At 45.4% G+C, this 24454-nt stretch overlaps 1 protein-coding gene across 1 annotated transcript; it reads right to left on the bottom strand.

Annotated features, from left to right (window-relative positions):
• Positions 1-9532: 9532 nt before the first annotated feature.
• On the bottom strand, positions 9533-22280 carry si:dkey-156n14.3 (zinc finger protein ZXDC). Its single transcript, XM_062394598.1, has 10 exons — positions 20285-22280; positions 19925-20077; positions 18527-18605; positions 14289-14419; positions 13240-13410; positions 11663-12438; positions 11373-11460; positions 11112-11284; positions 10785-10886; positions 9533-10282 (listed from the first exon to the last, which is right to left on the bottom strand). The coding sequence occupies exons 1-10, from the start codon at positions 22242-22244 to the stop codon at positions 10196-10198; spliced, it is 3720 nt and encodes a 1239-aa protein (XP_062250582.1). The 5' UTR covers positions 22245-22280; the 3' UTR covers positions 9533-10195.
• Positions 22281-24454: the final 2174 nt, after the last annotated feature.

Here is a 24454-nt window from a genome sequence, read left to right as displayed (position 1 = left end):
GGCCCCCGTCTGGAGCTAGGCCCAGACGGAGGGCTCGATGGCGAGCGCCTGGTGGCCGGGTTTGCCACGGAGCCTGGTCGGGCATAGCCCGAACAAACTACGTTGCACCCCCCCTCTCTTCATCCCATGGGCCCACCACCTGTGGGAAGACCCGTTGGGGTCGGGTGCGCAGCCACATGGGTGGCAGCGAAGTTCAGGGGTCTCGAAGGACCAGACCCGGGCGGCAGAAGCTGGCTCTGGGGACGTGGAACGTCACCTCGCTGTGGGGAAAGGAACCGGAGCTTGTGAGGGAGGTGGAGCGCTATCAGTTAGATCTGGTGGGGCTTACCTCCACGCACAGTCTCAGCTCTGGTACCGTACTCCTGGATAAGGGTTGGACTCTATTCTTCTCCGGAGTTGCCGAGGGTGTGAGGCGCCGGGCGGGTGTGGGGATACTCATAAATCCCCGGCTGAGCGCCGCGGTGTTGGAGTTTACCCCGGTAGACGAGAGGGTCGCCTCCCTGCGCCTAAGGGTTGTAGGGGGGAAAACTCTGACTGTTGTTTGTGCGTATGCACCAAACAGCAGCTCAGAGTACTCGGCCTTCTTGGAGACCCTGAATGGAGTCCTGTATGGGGCTCCAGTAGGGGACTCCGTAGTTCTGCTGGGTGACTTCAACGCCCACGTGGGCAACGATGGAGACACCTGGAGAGGCGTGGTGGGGAGGAACGGCCTCCCTGATCTAAACCCGAGCGGTCGTATTGGACTTCTGTGCTAGTCATGGATTATCCATAACAAACACCATGTTCGAACATAAGGGTGCTCATAAGTGTACCTGGTACCAGAGAACCCTAGGCCGAAGATCAATGATCGATTTTGTGATTGTGTCATCTGATCTGAGGCCACATGTTTTGGACACTCAGGTAAAGAGAGGGGCGGAACTGTCAACCGACCACCATCTGGTTGTGAGTTGGATCAGGTTATGGGGGAAATTTCCGGATAGACCTGGTAAGCCCAAACGAGTAGTGCGGGTGAACTGGGAACGTCTGGAGGAGGCCCCCGTCCTAGGTATCTTCAACTCACACCTCCGGCGGAGTTTTTCTGGCATTCCTGTGGAGGTTGGGGGCATTGAGCCAGAGTGGGCGGTGTTCAAAGCCTCCATTGCTGAAGCTGCGGTGGCTAGCTGTGGCCTCAGGGTCTTAGGCTCCTCAAGGGGCGGTAACCCTCGGACACCGTGGTGGACACCGGTGGTCAGGGAAGCCGTCCGATTGAAGAAGGAGGCCTTCCAGGATATGATATCCTGGAGGACTCCGGACTCGGTTGCAGGGTACCAACAGGCCCGAAGGGCTGCAGCTGCTGCCGTGTCGGAGGCTAAGCAGCGGGTGTGGGAGAAGTTCGGAGAGGCCATGGAGAAGGACTTTCGGTCGGCACCAAAGTGTTTCTGGAAGACTATCCGGCACCTCAGGAGGGGGAAACGGGGAACCATCCAAGCTGTGTACAGTAAGGATGGGACTCTGTTGACCTCAACTGAGGAGGTCGCCGGACGTTGGAAGGAACACTTTGAGGAACTCCTGAATCCGAATACCACGCCCTCTATGTTGGAGGCAGAGCTCGAGGTTGATGGTGTTTCGTCGTCAATTTCCCTGGTGGAGGTCACTGAGGTAGTCAAACATCTCCGCAGTGGCAAAGCCCCAGGGATTGATGAGATCCAGCCAGAAATGCTAAAGGCTCTGGGTGTTGAGGGGCTGTCATGGTTGACATGCCTATTCAACATCGCGTGGGAGTCGGGTACAGTGCCAAAGGAGTGGCAAACCGGGGTGGTGGTTCCCCTGTTCAAAAAGGGGGACCAGAGAGTGTGTACCAATTACCGGGGTATCACACTTCTCAGCCTCCCTGGTAAAGTCTACTCCAAGGTGCTGGAAAGGAGGGTTCGGCCGATCGTCGAATCTCAGATTGAAGAGGAGAACAATGCGGTTTTCGCCCCGGACGTGGAACTACGGACCAGCTCTTCACTCTCGCAAGGATCCTGGAGGGGGCCTGGGAGTATGCCCATCCGGTCCACTTGTGTTTTGTGGATCTGGAGAAGGCGTATGACCGGGTCCCCCGGGAGAAACTGTGGGGGTGCTGCGGGAGTATGGGGTAAGGGGGTCTCTCCTCAGGGCCATCCAATCTCTGTACTCCCAAAGCGAGAGCTGTGTTCGGGTCCTCGGCAGCCAGTCAGTTTCGTTCTCAGTGGGTGCTGGTCTCCGCCAGGGCTGTGCCTTGTCACCAATCCTGTTTGTGATATACATGGACAGGATATCGAGGCGTAGTCGTGGTGGGGAGGGGTTGCAGTTCGGTGGTCTGAGGATCTCGTCACTGCTTTTTGCGGATGATGTGGTCCTCATTGGATCATCGGCCGCTAAGTCTGAGGCCATGACTCTTAGCAGGAAACCGATGGATTGCTTACTCCGGGTAGGAAATGAGTCCTTAGCCCAAGTGAAGGAGTTCAAGTACCTCGGGGTCTTCTTCGCGAGTGAGGGTACTATGGAGCGTGAGATTGGCCGGAGAATCGGAGCAGCGGGGGCGGTATTGCGTTCGCTTTACCGCACCGTTGTAACGAAAAGAGAGCTGAGCCGCAAGGCAAAGCTCTCGATCTACCGGTCGATCTTCGTTCCTATCCTCACCTATGGTCATGAGGGCTGGGTGATGACCGAAAGGACGAGATCGCGGGTACAAGCGGCCAAGATGAGTTTTCTCAGAAAGGTGGCTGGCGTCTCCCTTAGGGATAGGGTGAGAAGCTCAGTCATCCGTGAGGAACTCGGATTAGAGCCGCTGCTCCTTTACTTAGAAAGGAGTCAGCTGAGGTGGTTCGGGCATCTGGTAAGGATGCCCACTGGGCGCCTCCCTTGGGAGGTTTTCCAGGCACGTCCAGTGGGGAGGAGACCTCGGGGAAGACCCAGGACTAGGTGGAGAGATTATATCTCAACACTGGCCTGGGAACGCCTCAGGATCCCCCCCGTCAGAGCTGGTCAATGTGGCCCGGGAAAGGGAAGTCTGGGGCCCCCTGCTTGAGCTGCTCCCCCCGCGACCTGACCCCGGATAAGCGGATGACGATGAGTGAGTGAGTGAGAGTGAGTGACTGAGATTCAAAGCAGAATTTTGGAGGACCAAGAGATATTTCACGATATCAATAGCATCAGCCTCGCAACCATTATGCGGACATTGTCCAAACACAGAGTGCGGATGAAACAGCTCTACACTGTTCCCTTTGAGAGGAACACTGAGCGAGTCAAGGTGCTACGACAACAATATGTCCAGGTATAGTGTGTATATTCAATTCAATGTACAGTTCTATAAGCTTTGCACTTTTCAAGTAGGCAACCTACTCAGTAATAGGTTACAGTACTGTATGGTATATAGTACTACAATGGCATGATTTACTTACATTTTGTTTCAGAGAGTTATGGAATTGGAGGCCAACCAGGCCCCTCATGAATTCGTATACGTGGATGAGGCAGGATTTAATCTGGCCAAAAGGCGTCGACGTGGAAGAAATGTCATTGGAAAAAGGGCCACAGTTGATGATCCTGGACAGAGAGGGGAAAATATCACTATGTGTGCGGCAATTTCAAATGCAGGATCACTCCTCCACAAATGTCAGGTTGGACCTCACAACACCGAGCGCCTCCTTGCTTTTCTTGATGATCTCCACCAGCGCCTGGTTCCAGAGCAGGATCAGGAGGGTGAAAACAGGACCTTCTTTATCACCTGGGACAACTTGGCCTTCCATCACTCACAAGCAGTTACAGCATGGTTTGAGGTCCACCCAAGACTGATTCGTCTATTTCTTCCACCCTATTCACCTTTCCTCAACCCCATAGAGGAGTTATTTTCTACATCGAGGTGGAAAGTCTATGACCTTCAGCCACATGACCAGTTGTCCCTCCTTGAAGCCATGGATGCTGGCTGCAGGGACATCACAGTTGATGATTGTCAAGGGTAGATCAGGCATTCCAAGCGGTTTTATCCAAGGTGTATCGCCTTGGATAACATCAGATGCGATGTGGATGAAAACTTGGGGCCTAACCCTGAAGATCGCAGGGATTAGATAAAGGAATTTTGTGCTTTTTTTTAGTTCTCCCTTTTTACTGGGCTTTTTGGTGTTGCTTTTTTGTTCATGGATATTTTGTTAACTTTAAACAATAGTGTAAAACGTTTTCTGTTGTATCATACTGTAAACAGTATTTCTACTATACCTCCTGTAGTAAACAGTAAAGAAAAAAAAACTGATTCGCTTTTAACTGGAATGCTTTTGAATGGGAACATTACATGTGGATATACAGTACAGTTCCCAACCAAAAAATTTGGCGTAAAAAACAGTGGATTGCATGTTTTGCATGCAAATACCTGTAAAACTGAAACATAAAAGTCTATGCAGTTTTTGTAATGTCCACAATAGCCAGTATTTTGAAACCTGGTGTACTTTGATTGGCTGCATGTTCCTTGTGAAGTGAAAACAAGAGTTATTCTTTGAAAGAATAATTTCATTTTGAGTCAGATGTCCAGTGTTTTGGTAAAGTTAGTGTGTGCAGAGAAAGATGTCTTCTATTTTGAAATGAAGAGTTAGTATATAGTTAACAAAATGTGCTTTTGAGAAGAAAATGATCTATTTGGCCAATTGTGTTTTGTAGGTGTAAGTCTGTGTTAAGAGTTTAGAAAAAGTATTTTAAGTATAGGTAAGCGCTCGTTAGCGATGGAAAAAAACTGTAAGAAGGCAGCCATTGTTAATGTTAGACAGTGAGTAACATTACTCATTACTCAGTAACTGTGGCTTTACTGCTATGACAAGTCAAAATGTCTGCTATGAAAAAAACTTATGGTTGACTGCAGTAATGAGTCCCAACACATGAATTTGCATTAATACACTCTGTCCGTGATTCTTTTCAATTGTTTTGCTTTTAATTAGGGCCCGAGCACTGACAGGCACTAACAGACAGTGAGGCCCTATTGAAATTGTAAGGATTATAATTATTCACCAAATTAATTGGCTTTTTGAGGGCTTTAACATGCTCAAATACTTACCAAAATTTGCAGAAAGTTAGAAAATTGTGAAAATGTACGTATTCTGGAGGAATTTTCAATGGGCGGAGCAAAATGGTTCAACAGTGCCCCCGAGACCCCCGGAACGTGTTCACATTGACCGATCTTCACAAAAATCAATACACATGTGTATCATGACCAGACAAACAAAAAAGTCTGTTAATGCAATTGGAAAAACGCAAAAGGAAGCTTGCTATTTTGAATTTAGTGGCCATTTTTGCCATATTCCACAATTTTACTTTGAAGTACTTGTCCCAGGGCTTTCCTCAGATCAACTTCAAATTCAAATGAATGTCATGACAACAAGATGGAGATAAAAACTGACTTAAAAAAAAACTATTTTTCGTCACACCGTGTGACCGTGGCGTGGCATCAAAGTTTGATTAAACGCCATCAAAACATGTGGTTCTGTATCTCAGCATAAATACATATTTGTTCAGGGCCAAAGCGCCACCTACTGATCAGTGTGAAAATTAAGTTGTGGTCAGAGCGCCTCATTGAACAGATTTATATGTCTGTGTGTAATAATAGTGATGGAGCCACCTACTGGCAACAGGAAGTAAGCTTTGTTTTACAACTATCATTCGATTTACTTACCATTTTCACAGTGTGGTATCCTATTCGATAACGTAGCCCTAGTTTATTTTATATTTTACATTTATTTTATAATTTTTTTTTTAATTCAGCTTGTGTTCAGTTTACGCCTGAGTTCAAATTGTTTCTGGTTAAAGAAGAGAAAACAGGAATTGTTTTAGTTTTTTTTTTACGATTCTCTTGTTGATTTTCTGAACAAATCATTAAGATGAGATGTTACAGTCAGCTGTAGAGTAGCTTCCCTGCAGCTGGAGTCCTGGTCACTTTGTATTTTTTTTATGTTGTTTTTCCTGTCCTATACAGATATGGCATTTAGACTGAATTTTGCAGAGCGGAGTGGATGGGATGGAGTGTAAGGTTTAACCATGTTCTGGATGTGGGCTGGGCCTGTTTATTAGTACTAGTGTCTTGAAGCAGCCTCTTCAGGGTCTTTGATGGAGTCAAGCAGAACTGTGTTAATGCTGTAGGTGTGGAGGGTGAAAACTATTCAACAGTGCTTGTTTAACCACCAGTGTGTGAAAATGAGTCCTGGTCATCTCTTCACAAATTACAAACCCAAGGACGAGATTGAAATATAACTGTACCCATGAACAATAGAGAAATTGGAGAACTGGTTTCAACTGATGATGAAGAATGACCTTATTTGAACAAAGTTCCTAAAATAAAAATTACAATGCATACTGTGTAATATTTTTTCCGAAATTTTATCTATCAACAATGTGTTGATATTATTCTCTGTGAGGTTTTATAAAATGTACTTAAACAAGAACAAACTTCTCCCCTGTCTCCTTTCCATTAGGATTATTAATGTGATCAAGTCCCAGCAGTAACCAACTGAAACAAAACATTTGCAGTTGCTCTCATCGCTCTGTTATGGCCGTCACTGTGATTTACATTTGCTGTCATTTCTACGCTCATAAAGCTAGCATGGAAATCTGTCTTGCAGATGCTCACTGTGAGTGCTTGTATAGCCCACATGGGTGATTGTAGATGAGTGCTGCTCAGTATCACTTGTGAATGATTGCTTGTCTTCTTGTATACGTGCAGTGAGCAAAACGCACTGCATGGAAATATTGTGCTGTTAGATCATTCTTTACCTGCCAGCAGTTTCTTCTCTGCTGACCTTTGGGTTCAGTTTGTGTTCTGTGATCAGATTTAAGCTGATCATGTAGGTCAGAAAACAGTTTCTAATCCAGCACCAGTTAATTATAAACCTTTTTAAACTATGTGTGTTGTGGGTTAGTGAGCATACAAGTTCTTGCACGACCTGCATGCAGTTAGGGCAAAAGGTCAGACGGAGGCGGGTCGAGACTCAGCAGGGATAATAGAAAACGGATTATAGTAACAATATGATCCTCCATATATATTTCAGCTAAACATCATAAGGGTTATTATTACTTTTACTGTCAACAAAATGTCACTATCTTTGAAGATTTATATGAGTGCAGGTGCAAATGCATGTTTACATGTTAAACCTGCCATTAGCTCAGTGGTGTCCTCTGTATGGAAGCCACGAGGGAAGCTCTATATGACTAGGGCGCCATCTCCTGGTTCAGAAGTAGTACTGTGCAAGACCATGGCTTCGCTTCTTTTTTCTCCTAGGGTTTTGGGTGAACTGACCCTTTATCCCAGGGAGAGGGCATTGTTTCCACTCTGGAGTCTGAGCAGAACTGCGGAGGAAGATAGGTAGGGCAGAGCAAAGGACCTACTAAGAAACAACTTGCAACATGTTGGTCCCAATAATAGAATATTCAGAAAGAATAGTATGAACATTTGTGGGAAATGTGGTCCTAACTCATGAGAATCATAAGCTCTGATAATACTTTTGTAAATTAACAGCTACCACATCTGTGAGAACTACTCTGCATCTATAAAGAGTCACAATCCCCTTCACTTCACCTACATGTGTTATACTGTCATAATGTGTTGGTATTTATTGGTGGATCTGTACTCTGCCATCTTGGAGATGATAATTATTATGTCGCATATATACATATATATTTCTTATAATATGTTTAAATTAGTTTGAAGGGTCATGTGGCCAGGGACAACGGATATGGTTTTACGAAAAACAAAACAAAAGTAAAAAATATGTTCGAATTGCACATAAACTTTATTGTTTCTGCTAACCGAAATGGAGGGGAAGCATATTAGAAGTTCAGAAGTGAATTTTGGAGGAAACAAATCATCTCCAACTATCAAGTTTGATGACAAAATGAGAGAAAATAATCTTAAGACCTGCTCTGTCATCAGCAAAGGTGAGTGAGTAAACCAAGCACAAAGCAAGGTGGTTGAGGGGGTGAAGCAGACACAAAACCCTTGGTATATGATCAAAGACTAACTAAGTAGAGATTTTCCCATTATCAATCATCGATCAAATTTTATTTGTATAGCCAATATTCACAAATTACAATTTGTCACATAGGGCTTCCTCTGTCCTAACCCTCAGCAAGAGTAAGGAAAAACTACTAAAAACCCTTTTAACAGGGTTAAATATGTAGAAACCTCGGAGAGAGCCACATGTGAGGGATCCCTCTCCCAGGATGGACAGAAGTGCAATAGATGTCAAGTGTAGGAAAACATCATCAGGATAAAGGTTTTAGCCGCATTGATGAGGGTAAACATTTTGAAGGATAACTGAAGGTTAGATACTTTAAGGTCAAGTATCTGAGGAGAATACAATACGTCAAGCATTCCTGCTGTCGTGGTCCACCGCCATTATTATTACGATCAGCAAGCACGATACAGAATCCGCTATACTGGATCGTCCATTAAGTTTTCTGATACGCGATCCACAAATCGTTATCATTATGATGTGGCCACAGCTGCGGCCCTGGATCTGCTGGCGATAAGGCAAAGGGACTCCGGGGAAGGGGTCAAGTTACAAAAAGGTATTGATGAGATTTGAATTACTTTGATGTGATAAGGATGGAGAAGAAGGAGAAGCTGGAAAGAGAAGTTCTGTGTGTCATGTGTCCCCCGACCTTCTAGACCTTTGGCAGCATAACTAGCCTGGATCAAGCCTGGACCAGCTCTAACTATAAGCTTCATCAAAAAGGAAGGTTTTACCTATTAAAAAAAACAGAACAAATCCAGATGAACTAGTTAATTTTCCTCTCCATGAACTGACTTTTGAACTAGTTCCTGTTAAGTGTGAAGTGGCACAACACTGGTGCTTTCCTTACCCTGCTTTGCACTATCACCGGTTTGCAGGACAACCTTTAAAAAAATGTCCCAGATAGTGTACAACGCCAAAACCTTTAAAAAAGTTACTATTGTTAGCCACTGGAAATGCTAACACAGCTTTCTCACAGGATTTTATACTCACAGCATAAGTGCATGAATGTGGAGGGTGGAGCTTCTGAAGCAGCAGTCAGGGGAGGGGTGTTTTTGTTTTAGAGTTAAAATAGCAACAGTCATTCCCCAAAATTGCTTGGCCCATCTTTAAATGGTTTTACTGTGAAGGAAGTCCCTATGGTAAAGCATTTAGCTAAATACAGACGGGTCCTGGAAGAAAAACTCGACTGAAAGGATCTGACGAGATTGTGACAAACTACTGTGTGCAATGTCTTCACCCAGGAAGACTCCGGGCTGAGACTTTTACTAAAGAGAGGTTTCTGTATGATACTGAAATAAAGGTCTGAATACTAAATTAAATTAAACATTTAACATTAAATAAAAGAATCCAAACATGTCAACTTTGTCATTAGGTTTAAGAGCAAGGTACTTTAAACAAATAAACTTAAAACTACAACAAAAAGGGAGTACAGCATGAAGGGGACTAAATATTTTTTAACACCATTGTATCTTTCATTAGCTTCAGATGAAAACATGGCACCATAAAAGAATAGAAATAAAGACTTCAACAAACTGCTGTGATTGTGCTTTCATTGTTTAATCAATCCGTGTTTGGCTCAGCCATTCGGTAAACCCACAACTAAATAATAAATAAACAGATTATTATTACCGAAAGGTATCAACTTATTATATAATGTAAATAGACACATGATCAGGCATGTTTTCAACATGAACCTACTACCACCATAGAAAAATGTATCTAACAAAACTTGAGAGATTGAAATGGCACCAAATAAAGCAGGTAACCTTCCGGTGGAGGTGTGCACGGCGTGAGGCGTCTGTAAGGCAACTGGAGCGTAGACGGCACACTGAGTGTGCATGAGTGGCAATGTGGCACCATGGAATAGACACCGAAGCTGCGAACTCCCATAGGACAGAGCAGTAGGAGCCACTGACATGTCAGTGCTCTCAGGCCTGATTTTGGTAGAAAACTGGACTTTAGAAACAAACACTATCATAATAAACTTCTGAACAAAGAATCCTCAAATTCTCTTCTCAAGGTGCATTATCTGTGACATCATGTCCACCCCCCCATAACATATTGACCATGTTCAAAAAGGCTTTTAAAGTCCTGGCAAAACAAGGGCCAACTGTTTGATGGAGACAAATATCTCAGGTGTGTTGACGTAAACTGTGGACAGTGATGAGGTCGCCAGAGAGAACTCGGACTGTCAGCTCTACTGCTCACTCCAGGTCCTGCAGGTTGATTGTGCTTCCTGTGAACTGGGAGTTGTCGGAACCGTTGTCATCCTCAGCCATCACTGACGGTTCCTGTGAACATAAGAGTCACAGAGCTCAGCTGTCTGACACAAGGGCTGTAGTAATATCCTGGTAATAATAAAAAGATAATTATTGGTACTATGTAATTAATACCCATACATAATATTATTATTATCACTCAAACTTTATATAGATACTGTAAAAATATCATTATTCAGTTGAAAACTGATATCGCGACAGCTCTAATCATTGTTACTAGTAGTTTGGCCACTGCATTGACACCATGTGGAGAAATCCACCTGTGCTTTCAAATGAATAAGAATAAATATAAATACACTGTTTACATCAGCTAATCATAGTTTAGTACTATTTTTACTTGCTTGCTTTTGTTCTTTTCTAATCTACATTTATTAATTTTTTTATAAAAAGTGTTTTTGGCATCACAACTTTTTACTATACCTTGATATGTGCATTAGTGTGTGATTTGCTGTGTAATATAACCTGACAGTATCACAATGTGGATTATGGGCATGAGAGGCTCAAGATGGCTCACCTGTAAAATGTTGACAGGCAGGTCGACAGTGAGCTGAGAGTGGGAGCTGGAGGGCTGAGAACTTAGCTGAAAGGCCAGATCTCCATCACTGGCTGGGTCATCCTGCATGAACACACACACTTTGTCAGCATGTCTGTCAACAGCAACCTTGCTTCATGCGACTATTCAATACAGTCACCCCTTTTAGAATATGCTGCACAACACAGGGAATACATTACATTTTAAGTGAAAAAGAAATTTCAAATATGTCAGAAATTAAATTTAATATAAAAGGTGGCTTCATCGAATCTACAAACTGTATTGTAACCAAATATTTGGGGACCTCACCTGCAGCAGCTGAATCTGGACATACTGGGCCCCTGTGACCGGGTCTCGCAGAGTCAGGCCCCCATTGGCTGCTCCAGCTCCCTCACCGTAACGAGCACCAGAGGGAGCCAGGGATCCAGGAGCAATAGCTACCTTAGATCCTTTGGTTTTTCTTTGACACAACCCTGAAGTGACTGGATTTGACAACGACAACTTTCCACTTACTGTTTGCTGATATTTTTTTTTTTCTAGTCTGAATGAGAAGCATTAAATGTGTGTTACCAGAGGAGGCTGATGGGCCTCTTTGTTTCTTCTTCTTCTTGGCCAGCTGGATGGCTCTATAGTCAGTCCTGGCTGAACCTCCACTCTCCTAATGCACAAAGGAGACTCATTTTAGAACTTAATCACTTTATGTTCACTACCAATTATTCTGCCAATTATCTAGATATTGGATTTTTGGTGTAGAAATGCTTACATATTGTTAAAGGTTTATACATAATAATTATCAAATTTAAATATTTCAATATCTGATTAAAGACAATAATGTATCAGTCTGAAATATGGCTACTCACAAGGAAGCTGCTTGGTGACACAGCGTTGAGTTCTGGGTCTTTCTGAGGGCTGAAGTTGCTGCTGTGAGTAGGGAAAACAAACTGGGTGAGGACTTTTCCTCCTTCTGGAGGCCCCAACACCTCCGCACAGCCCAGCAGTGGTCCTGTTCCCCCCTGACCACCAACCTCAACCATGGAAGAGGGTGAGGTCAGCAGCTCAGCAACAGGAGCCACGGCCATGGTAGCTGTGGCCTCCACGCTCAGGGCGCTGGAGGAGCTGAGTGGGTGGTGCAGAGTGGGGTCCAAAGAAGATCCAGCACCCTGCATGGTAAGAGCTGTGAGGGATCCTAGGGCCTCTGGGGTAACTGTCTGCACATCATCTAGGTTCAGGGTGCCCTGTGGGGGCAGGACATTGCCAACTGTTCCCTCCAGACTATGGTGGGGGACCATGTCAGCACTGGCTGTTAAAATAAGAGGTTCCACAGTCTTGGCCATGGCAGTGCTAGAGCTGGTACAAAGATTGCCCCCAACTGAGGAGGGGTCTATGGTCAGGATGCCTGAGCTGACCATTGAGAGGTCCATTGTGAAGGTGCCGCTACTGCCGACAGGGATTCCCAGTCCAATACCATTGGTTGGTGCAATGCCTCCGGGCACAGCAGAGAAAAGAGAGCTGAGGTCCAAGTGGGTCAACTGGTCGCCCCCGGCAATACCAGGCCCAGCAACTGTTGTTGAGGTGGAGCTGATGAGCTCGCTACTGGGGGTCAAGGTCGGCGTGGTCTCCATTTGGTTCAAAACATCTGGCATGGAGGAGAGGGGAAAGAGTGTAAGCATTGTTCCCAGAGCATCTATTGGAATAAATTGTTTAGTAGAGTTATATATCCACTATGCATGACCCTTCATATGACTACTGCTCTCATTCATGTTGTATACCATACCGATATACTTATAACAGCCTACACACATGCATATATGTACACAGCTATTTCAACCAGATGTAAGTCGAATTTGCATGTGAAAAGGGGGCATTTTTTGATAAGTGGTATCTGGCAAGTAAAGTCAAGGACTTGGCTGAGCTGCGAGAGGGGTAACTTTTGAAAGATTTAAAAATGTTTAATTATTTGAATGAGCAGCATGTTGTCTCTCTCTGAGGCTGCTGTCCTTGCAGACGAGTTTGACTTAACACACAAGTGTTTTTTGTCTGTGGGACGTCACAATTCCCAAGTAGTGGCTGATGATATGAACACGTGCTAGCCTACAAATGTCTTATTCCTCCGTGAAACTAGGATATCGGTGCCCGGTTATTCAAACCCTTAATGATGGCAACCGTAACACACCTTGACCGACTGACCGGCGCGGAGAAATGCGGGTCCGGTCTGACTGGTCTAAACAGCCAGGCGGGAGCTATACTTGTGTGTTTTTTAAGCACTGCATAATGCATTTTTCCCCCTACTTAGTCTGTTTCCTGTGCTGACAAATATTACATTTATACAATTTCTTGTAATTTAGTCATAATAAGTGGTATTACCATGACACCTTGATCTCCTTAAAAAATAAACATCTAGTATATTTCTTATGATTAGTCAGTGAGAGTCACTAACCAGGGCTGAGGTGGTGGTGTTTGAGCATGTGACTCTTAAGACTGCTGCGGGAGGAGAAGTGCTTGGAGCAGTTGGCCACAGGACAGCGGGTCCTCAGGGTGCTGCTGTCTTGCTTATGCTTCTTGGAGTGGATGTACAGGCTGCTGCGTGCTGAGAACTTTGCGTTACAGCCTGAGAAATAACACAAAGGACAAAACATGATCAACTGATCAAACAGGTCCATTTCATTTTAATAAAGCAAGTACGGTATAACTAGGGCTTGGCGATAGTGCCTAAATCAAATAGATATATTTTTATAATATATTGCGATATATATGAAATCGCTAACCTAACAGAAGTACGGATTTACAACGGCCCCTGAATGCACCTCGTAGGTAGATATCAGTGAACAATTAATCATAAAAACACGTAAATTATCTAGTTTCTAATCGAATGTAAAAGTCGGGGCCTTCTGATCATTGATCAGCTGTGGATCATAGAGGAAACTTGAGTCGTTTGTTTCCACTGTTTCACTGAGTGTAGCGGAGTAAGTGGGGGCGGAGCTTTGGGGCCTGTGTGTGTGAACTCCAGCTCGCTCTGAACACAGACAACACACACACAAGCCTCCCATCTCACTGGAGTGAACGCTGCTCACGTTCAACATTTGTAATCTAACTAGTTTGGTTCAGCGTTCACAAGGAATATGAACAGACCGTCAATAACCGTCTCTGAACACATAACCCCCTGGGACTCTTCACTTTCTTTCTCTTCTTGCTCTCTGAGGGTCTTCCCTCTTCTCCTGATTCAATAAAACCACATGTGCGTAGGAGAGTTTTCTGGGTGGGCAGGGGAGTGAGCAGTCTGCTGTGAAAGAGGCATGCGTAGAGAGAGTGCGAGAAGCGATACTCAGTTTCATGCTGACGCCTTAAAACATTAATATTAAACTTTATACTCAATGGTTGCGATAGTAATTTTATACATTGCACTTGGTACAAGCCACGATACATCAAGTATAGTTGATATACAAGGAACCATTGACTTTCTTTTCCAGCAGACAATGTGACTCCTACCTTCTGCATGGCAGTGGAAGGGCTTGGTGCCCAGATGGGTGATACTGTGACCCTTGAGATGCTCCGCACGGGTAAAGGACTTGCCACAGCCCTCCTCCGTGCAGACAAAGCGACGGTCGTCATCATGTTTCCTGATTAACATAAAGAACGGGGCTGTGGTCAGTGAAACCTTCTCATACTAAATGGGCGGACAAACATCAACAGTGGATATTGACACTGATCTCACAGATTCATGTTTAATGCAGAAAATGCATAATCAATTATTTGAGTAAGTAAGTTCATTTTCTTGCACAATGCTTAATATTTATTACAGATATCGGCAACTTGGTTATGATAATTCCAGTTTCAGATATCTACAATTGAATTATCACTCGTCCTCATCAAACTTCAAGATATTTTACATTCACTTAAATTCAAAAATCCTTCAATTTAGTTTGAACTAGCCAGCATGGCGTTGCAGATATCATGGACTTGAATTAAAGATTATAACATAACCTGGAACCGTCACCTTATCGTGGTGGAGAGGTTTGCGTGTCCCTATGAACCTGAGGGCTGTGTTGTCTGGAGCCTTGTGCTCCTGGTAGGGTCTCTCATGGCAGAGTGGTCTCAGGTGAGGGGCCAGACTAAGAATGGTTCAAACAACCTCAATGAATAACGGAAAAAGAGGAGATGTGACCCGGCCCGGAGGAAGCCCGGGGCCCCCGTCTGGAGCTAGGCCCAGACGGAGGGCTCGATGGCGAGCGCCTGGTGGCCGGGTTTGCCACGGAGCCCGGTCGGGCATAGCCCGAACCAACTACGTGGCACCCCCCCTCTCTTCATCCCATGGGCCCACCACCTGTGGGAAGACCCGTTGGGGTCGGGTGCGCAGCCACATGGGTGGCAGCGAAGGTCAGGGGTCTGGTGGGGAGGAACGGCCTCCCTGATCTAAACCCGAGCGGTCGTTTGTTATTGGACTTCTGTGCTAGTCATGGATTATCCATAACAAACACCATGTTCGAACATAAGGGTGCTCATAAGTGTACCTGGTACCAGAGTACCCTAGGCCGAAGATCAATGATCGATTTTGTGATTGTGTCATCTGATCTGAGGCCGCATGTTTTGGACACTCGGGTAAAGAGAGGGGCGGAACTGTCAACCGACCACCATCTGGTTGTGAGTTGGGTCAGGGAATGGGGGAAATTTCTGGATAGACCTGGTAAGCCCAAACGAGTAGTGCGGGTGAACTGGGAACGTCTGGAGGAGGCCCCCGTCCTAGGTATCTTCAACTCACACCTCCGGCAGAGTTTTTCTGGCATTCCTGTGGAGGTTGGGGGCATTGAGCCAGAGTGGGCGGTGTTCAAAGCCTCCATTGCTGAAGCTGCGGTTGCTAGCTGTGGCCTCAGGCCCGAAGGGCTGCAGCTGCTGCCGTGTCGGAGGCTAAGCAGCGGGTGTGGGAGAAGTTCGGAGAGGCCATGGAGAAGGACTTTCGGTCGGCACCAAAGTGTTTCTGGAAGACTATCCGGCACCTCAGGAGGGGGAAACGGGGAACCATCCAAGCTGTGTACAGTAAGGATGGGACTCTGTTGACCTCAACTGAGGAGGTCGTCGGACGTTGGAACACTTTGAGGAACTCCTGAATCCGAATAACATGCCCTCTATGTTGGAGGCAGAGCTCGAGGTTGATGGTGTTTCGTCGTCAATTTCCCTGGTGGAGGTCACTGAGGTAGTCAAACATCTCCGCAGTGGCAAAGCCCCAGGGATTGATGAGATCCAGCCAGAAATGCTAAAGGCTCTGGGTGTTGAGGGGCTGTCATGGTTGACACGCCTATTCAACATCGCGTGGGAGTCGGGTACAGTGCCAAAGGAGTGGCAAACCGGGGTGGTGGTTCCCCTGTTCAAAAAGGGGGACCAGAGAGTGTGTACCAATTACCGGGGTATCACACTTCTCAGCCTCCCTGGTAAAGTCTACTCCAAGGTGCTGGAAAGGAGGGTTCGGCCGATCGTCGAACCTCAGATTGAAGAGGAACAATGCGGTTTTCGCCCCGGACGTGGAACTACTGACCAGCTCTTCACTCTTGCAAGGATCCTGGAGGGGGCCTGGGAGTATGCCCATCCGGTCCACTTGTGTTTTGTGGATCTGGAGAAGGCGTATGACCGGGTCCCCCGGGAGAAACTGTGGGAGGTGCTGCGGGAGTATGGGGTAAGGGGGTCTCTCCTCAGGGCCATCCAATCTCTGTACTCCCAAAGCGAGAGCTGTGTTCGGGTCCTCGGCAGCCAGTCAGTTTCGTTTTCAGTGAGTGCTGGTCTCCGCCAGGGCTGCGCCTTGTCACCAATCCTGTTTGTGATATACATGGACAGGATATCGATGCGTAGTCGTGGTGGGGAGGGGTTGCAGTTCGGTGGTCTGAGGATCTCGATACTGCTTTTTGCGGATGATGTGGTCCTCATTGGATCATCAGCTTGTGACCTTCAGCACTCACTGGATTGGCTGGCAGCCGAGTGTGAAGCGGCTGGGATGAGGATCAGCACCGCTAAATCTGAGGCCATGACTCTTAGCAGGAAACCGATGGATTGCTTACTCCGGGTAGGAAATGAGTCCTTAGCCCAAGTGAAGGAGTTCAAGTACCTCGGGGTCTTGTTCGCGAGTGAGGGTACTATGGAGCGTGAGATTGGCCGGATAATCGGAGTAGCGGGGGCGGTATTGCGTTCGCTTTACCGCACCGTTGTAACGAAAAGAGAGCTGAGCCGCAAAGCAAAGCTCTCGATCTACCGGTCGATCTTCGTTCCTATCCTCACCTATGGTCATGAGGGCTGGGTGATGACCGAAAGGACGAGATCGCGGGTACAAGCGGCCGAGATAAGTTTTCTCAGAAGGGTGGCTGGCGTCTCCCTTAGGGATAGGGTGAGAAGCTCAGTCATCCGTGAGGAACTCGGATTAGAGCCGCTGCTCCTTTACTTAGAAAGGAGTCAGCTGAGGTGGTTCGGGCATCTGGTAAGGATGCCCACTGGGCGCCTCCCTTGGGAGGTTTTCCAGGCACGTCCAGTGGGGAGGAGACCTCGGGGAAGACCCAGGACTAGGTGGAGAGATTATATCTCAACACTGGCCTGGGATCCCCCCGTCAGAGCTGGTCAATGTGGCCCGGGAAAGGGAAGTCTGGGGCCCCCTGCTTGAGCTGCTCCCCCCGCGACCCGACCCCGGATAAGCGGATGACGATGAGTGATGAGTGAGTGAATATAACATAATCAAATAGCATAAATCATATTATCTTAATATGATAATGAGAAACCAGACAAAAAAGAATGATAACAGTAGGTTGAATCTTACTATGTAATTACAGATATATCATATTGGAGTTTTGAGTAATTCAAACTGATTCAAAGACATTGTATTGAAGTAAAAAGATGTTTTATATATATATATATATATATATTCTACAAAAGTTATAATTAGTCTCAGTGATAGCATGACCACCACTCAAAATTACATAATGTTGATAATGTAATTGTTTATTCAGGATAGTCAAACTTGGTTGAGAAGGTCAAAAGGTCCTGCTGACTGCGTCTGACAGAGAGCTGTCTATGTGACAGAGGTGTATCTATCTCCCTCTCACACAGTCTCTGTCACTCACTGCACTGAGTTGAATTCTGTATTTACACAAAACATCTTCCAGCAGGTTCTTTTTGTGCGTTAGAACAAAACCGCTGTGAAACAATCAAAAAAAGTGTTTTAGTTTCCCTGCTTTGTGTTCACCATCAGCGCTGTCTCTCTTCATTCAGCCTGTTGGTCTCTTGACCACTGCAGCCCTCTCCCTCCTCGTTGAGTCGGGGAAGAGACAAACAATAAAAGTGTGATAGTTTTATGTTAAAACCTCAAACAACACTTGTGTGAAGCTGATGTCACATGATGCAGCAAAAAAACATCACTGCAGTATGAACCTTGAGTTGTTTAAGATCCTCCAGTAAACCGGGAGAAGATGAAGAGCTCCAAAAAAGTTTTCTTCAGTGATGTTGTGCTGCTGTTCCATGTGAAATAATTTTGTAGTTAACGCTCTTCTTTGCACACTTTAATGTAAATTGTATCCACACTTGTAATGACTTGTAACTATTTGCTGGATCTCTTGCAGTGTTTACCTGAGACATTTTTCAAACGTTTACCCGAAAGAGGAGCCGGTGTCGTCACATGAGCTACACAATGCACGGAAATATTCTCACAATACACATTACTTAAATGTTTTAAAATAACTTATTTTACAACTTACCGTTTGTGTCTCAGCAACTTGGACATGCTGGTGAAAGACCAAGCACAGCCCTCAGAGTCGCAGACAAACGGCCTCTCACCTGCAAACAGGAAACTGAATGTAATTACAGTGAACATGATTGGAGATCCTAAATCACTAGACTTGAGTCCCCAGACATTACACATGAAACTTAAAATCCCAGTTGAGATATAAACCAAGTATGATTACTGGTAAAAGAAAGATTTTTTTCTGTTATCATTATGACGATTAATAGGCTTTACAGGAGCACAGGATATAGGAATTAAATCCCTTTCTTGACTTATTCAAGCCTACTTGAAACTACATTCAAGGTCTTAACTTTTCCTCTCTAAAATTAAAAAACAATCATGAATTTCAAGGACTTGTGGAAGGCATGTATGCAGTCCATTTGAGACATATTCTTAGTTTGGTAATGTTTTGGATATGTGCAGAATTAAGAGCTCTTCTCAACTGAAATGAGAGAACAAAGAGCAACACATTGACAGAATCATGTGATTGGAGAATGACTTGTTGACAGCATCCAACGTCTGTTTTGCCTCTTTGACTATTGTAGAAAAAGGAAGTCACCATTCACTGATCCTGTAGGTCCAGACTAAGAGTAATGAGTGGGGCTGGTTGGCGGGGACAATGCTACTTACACTTCTAGTGTGTGCTTACTTGGGCTGCTCGATTAATCAAAATTTTATTGTAATTACGATTATTGGGTCAATCGATCTCCAAACTACTATAAATCGAGTGGAAACGATTATTTGGCATTTTTATCGAAAGAGATGTACGCGCATCCGCAATTCAGTCCTTCCCCCAAAGCATTCAACGCGGCCCAGCTGACTGGCACTCACTCTCAAGCAGCCGTGAAGTGAAGGAGGCGAGTTGTGTGTGTGGTGACCAGCTGTATTAAAAAAACGGCGCGAGTGGGAAATGGCAGAGGGACGGCAGCCCCGTCTGATCGACATAAAGGGTAGGAAATTTCTCTTGTATTCTAAGAATCCGACGAGCAGCACCACACAATGTAGCGGCCACGCCACGTCCATACTCCAGCATGCTGCCGCCTGGCTGTTTACATCGGACCCGCGATTCTCCGCTTGTTGTTGTATGTAACCCTTACATGTCGGGGTTCGGGGATAAATGATGATGGTCCTCATAGCCACCCCCCACCCCTCTCTTTCTCTCTCTGTCTGTGTGCTTGTAGTGGGGGGGGGGGGCAGATGGGGACATTTATCGGAACCAGAAGTGACTGGTACTTCCGGTCCAGTCATTTAAAGAATAAAGCACAGACTTCAGAATAAGGGCAAATATTAATAATCGTTTGAATAATTGTGATTTAGATATTGTCCAAAATAAACGTGTTTTTTTCCATAATCGAGCGGCCCTAGTGCTTACCCGTGTGACTCCTCATGTGGATCTTGAGGCGACAGGCCTTGTCGTACATCTTATCGCAGCCTGGGTAGGTGCAGGTGAAGTGGCCTGTTTCTCTGAAGTGAGTGCGATTATGGGAGAAGAGGGCACTGAAGGTGATGAACGTTTTCTCACAGCCTGTAGAGGAGTATATTTTTGCAACAGGAATATATTAACAATTATTGGTTTTGACCTGACTGTGAACTGTGGTTTTCTAGCCACACTTTACATAAGACCATACCAGTGCAACAACCATTGTGGGGTTATGCAATATCAGGCCGATTTGATCAGCTGATTAGTGTGTGGACATGGGGAGGATGTAATTGTAAAATGAGCTTGTGTTACCTGGGAATTCACACTTGTGCGGCCTCTGCGGCTCGAAGTGGACCCTCTGGTGATTGGTGAGTCGTGCAGCGCTGCGAAACCTCTCACTGCAGATCTCACAGATGAAGGAATTATCATGCTCGTGCACTTTGACGTGAGCCTTGAGGTTGTACACGGTGGTGAAACGCCGCCCACAGCCTTCAAACTGGCAGGTATGTGGCCGCTGCTTGTCATGGGACTGAAGATGTCGCTTGAGCTTGTAAGAGGTAGCAAACGCCCAGCCGCAGCCCTCTACAATGCACTGGTGGGGACGAGGATCCTCTGCGTGGTTCAGGAGGTGAACCTTGAGTTTCTGACGTGTGTCAAATGTGCTGGAGCAGCCTGGCTCTGGGCAGCAGAAAGATGTCACTGTCTCTTTCTTGGACCGGACTGGTGGCACAGCATGGAAGTCCCCGCTGTTACAGCCTGCCACTGTTAATCTGGGGGCTGGGGTGACCAGATCAGCCTCTGTCACTGCACAGAGGAGCCCTGGCTCTTGCTTGATGATGGCACAGGAGTCCAGGGAAGTGCCCAGCTCGGATAGTGAGCAGTCATCAGCCAGAGCCAGCTCAGAGTCACTCACTGACATACCAGCTCTGGGCTCTTCCTGCTGACTGCTGCTGGATACTGCTAATGTGCTGATCTTCCCGATGGATTTAGTGCCACTTTCATAGTTGAGAAGAACAATATCCTCATGGTCTTTCATGCCCAGATGCTCCTTCAAGCTCACCATGTCATCCTCTTTGTGCACATGACCCTCTGGTGGGGCCGCCAGAGTCAGGATCCCGTTTTCGATGGTCACTACGATGCTTTGGTTGTTTATCATAATAGTTCCGGAAAAGGTTTCGCTGGCAGGCGGATTCGAGGAGACCGTGCCGGGATCTGCATCGCCCTGCAGCCCCGATGAGCCTGAAATAAAGTCCATGGCTTCCGCGATGCCCGAGCTCCCTGAGATCAAGGCACAGCTCTCTTCGACACGGGACTGCGGAGAAAGCGCCAGTTTACCTCCATCGTTTTCAGTGCAAATCTGCCCACATATCTTATCGCCATATTTGTTTGTCAGAACTACGTCCTCGACGGTGCGGTGACACGCAGTCTGTCTAGCGCACACAGCGGCACAGTTACTGTTCAGCACATTGAAAACATGCTCCGTTTTACTGACGGCCTGTATGTCCACACAGTTCAGGCTGTCGCCGGGCTCGCAGACAAGAAGGTTGCTCCCGTTCCCCACCTCCATGAAGGGACGCGCTTTGCACCACTCCTGCTTCTTACCCTTCACTTTACCGCCGCCCATACATGGTACATCCGCCCTAGGGTTGCTCTGCTCGCCGTCGCCATCCTCTTGAAGCACGTTAACAACCACGTACAACTCCGGGGTAGTCCTGTCCGCCCCGCCGATGCTCTCCGGCGCCGCGGAGACTCGGCTGCCCAGTGGTGGCTGCTTGAAGGCGCCGTCCTGACGCTGCTGCTGCCGTAAACCTGGAAATGGTAATGCTAGCTGCCGCTGCTGCTCCGGTTCCTCTTCCCCTTCAAACAGAGGCAGCGCCATTTGCATTCCGCAGTCCACACTCTCCAGACCGAGTCTCCAGGTACTTCTGACAGACTCGTGGGAACCGAGTAGGGCGTTGAGCTCGTTTTCTTTCTCCGTGTTCACGTTATGGAGGCCGGTGCTTTGTTTTGGACCCGGTGCGTGCGCTCTGTTCGTCGGCTGCGGTTTGCTAGAAGGCTCAAACCCCGTCCCGCTGCCATTTTCCGCCAGCAGGCGAAACGCAGACGTCCTCGGCCTGGTGGTGTTGTTGTTGTTGTTGTCTCTGTGTGGTTCACACTGATCCAGCTGAGCTCTCGGTCCTGCCGCCGGGCGTAGAGGGGACGAAGTGGATCTATGTAGGGCGCCATGTTGAGAGTGGATGTTTTGGGCATCAGATAGCCCCTGAATTTCCATCTTGGTATCCCTGTAGCAGCGACACACAAAAGGCCCGCCCTAGTACACGCACACAAACACGCTCACACACACACGCGCGCGCACACACTCACACACGTAAACGTTAGGATATGACTTGTTGGTTTTGGTCTTTTTATAAGTGATAACAACAAGATAAATACATATTTGAATATATGCCATAGCTACCAGACACCAGAACATATTCTTTCCTCTGGCCGTTACTCTGATGAACACATATTCAACCATACAGTGTCAGGACCAAAGATCTGGTATGTATGCTACATTTTATATACACGTATGTATGTATGTATATATATATATGTCTGCACTCTGCATCATTGCAATATTTCTCCATGTAATTGTCATTTCTGTTGTGTTCCTATATATAAATGTTATACTTGTACATAGGTAAATGTTTGCTGAACCTTGTTATGCTTAGTTGTCCTGATTTTGTCTATTTCTGTACATTGAGCAATGAAAAAACTGAGTCAAATTCCTTGTTTATATAGGCATGCCTGGCCAATAAAGCTGATTCTGATATATGTAATATTTACCTAAACAAATGTCAGCATCACAACCCTTTGTGGGAGTATATAAGATATGGACTATTAGCTATATTCTACATTGTATTGTGAGGGGTGAGGTACAGTGGACTGGTCACCAGTCTATCATTGACATAAAAGACCAACAACCATTCAACTAATGTTCAAACCTACAGACAATCTTAAGATACACATCTTTGGGCCGAGTGTCTGCAGAAAAGTCGGTTATATTGGTTACATTTAGAAATTATTTATCTTGTGATGTTCTTTCACGTGTGTAGAATTGTAAAAAGGGACATATATGAGGGGACCCCTGGTTATTTTCAATCTTGTACGGGGTAATTAGCGGAGGAAAAATGAGAACTCTTGCCTTACAGCATGTTGTATTGTGTCAACTGATACATTTGCATTAATTAACACTATTTAGAATTAAAAACGTTCTGTTCTTATCCTTAGCATGATTAATTATAAAGCAACATATTCAGCCTCAGTCAGTGTTTTTCTTCCTGTTTCCACTGAGTGGCAGCAAAGTACAATAAAACAGAGAAAACCCTGTACCGCTTGTCCGACCAGACTATTAAACCAACATTTAAAGAAAGTGGTTCATGCAGTGTGTTCAAGCCTCATTCCTTATTCTTTAGTACACTTATTGTTTTGATAGTGGAGAATATGTATCACACTTATAGAATATCATAAAACATAGGATATTTCACATTTAAAAAATAACCACCACACTCACTCACAATTTAATAATGTATTTCCTTTTCTATCTATTTATATATCTATCTATTTGTCCGTCCGTCCTACTGTCTGTCTGTTTATCTATCATGTATTAATAATAATAATGTTCACAATAGCAAATCGATCTTATTGCCAACTGGCGTTAAATATCTTTATTTGGTTCCAAAGAAAAAGATAGAAAACAGTGACCAAGCTATAAAGTACCTGTGACCAACACAAATGGAGACAAAAATAACAGATACACATTTAGAGTATCAGAGAGGAACAAAATGGAAGGAAGACCTTTCACAAAATATTCTGTACATCACTTTGGACGTATTTACATCTGACCTACATAGAGACTGCATGGGACACATTTAACTGGAGAGCATTGGTGAGCATTAAATTGTTTGTCAGGGTCATTAAATAATACTGTACACACTGTATAGAAGGCTTCACATGCTTCATACAAAAATATCTAATAGGTTACATGTATGTGAATTTGGGTCAGTGTACTAGTGGATAGTAACACACACATGCATGTATGTTTTAACACTGTGATACAAATCTACCCTACTATTCATGTCTCTTAGTCCTATAGGTTTGGGATAATATTATTACAATTATTACTATTATTATGTTGGCAGTTCCTTCAAGTATATTGGACACAATAACAGTAGAAATAGAAAGAACGTTCACAAGTCAACACATGTGGGAATACAGTTTGAAGTCATTGTCAGATATGAATAAAGATAAAGATTTTCTTAAACAAGTAAAATCATTGGCAGCATATGAGCCCAGTAAGCATGCAAAAGAACAGATGTCCTGTGTTGTCATAAAAATAGAGTCCTCCCTCACACAAACACACACACTGAATTATTACAGAAATAAGGCCACATATCCGTTTCCTTTCTGATACAATATGACACAAGTTCAATAGTGATGAAT

Source organism: Platichthys flesus, chromosome 2, assembly GCF_949316205.1.
Source record: "Platichthys flesus chromosome 2, fPlaFle2.1, whole genome shotgun sequence".
Lineage (NCBI taxonomy): Eukaryota > Metazoa > Chordata > Actinopteri > Pleuronectiformes > Pleuronectidae > Platichthys > Platichthys flesus.
The sequence above is the reverse complement of the archived record's forward strand: the minus strand, read 5'-3'. Positions and strand labels throughout refer to the sequence as shown.

Bases quoted from the DNA above. Each gene is read 5' to 3' on its own strand.
- si:dkey-156n14.3 (XM_062394598.1), bottom strand. From the start codon at position 22,244: ATGGAAATTCAGGGGCTATCTGATGCCCAAAACATCCACTCTCAACAT. The intron at 20,078-20,284 runs GTAACACAAGCT...ACTCCTCTACAG, and splicing joins GCACAAGTGTGAATTCCCAG to GCTGTGAGAAAACGTTCATC. The intron at 12,439-13,239 runs GTTAGTGACTCT...CCTCCATGCCAG, and splicing joins ACACCACCACCTCAGCCCTG to ATGTTTTGAACCAAATGGAG.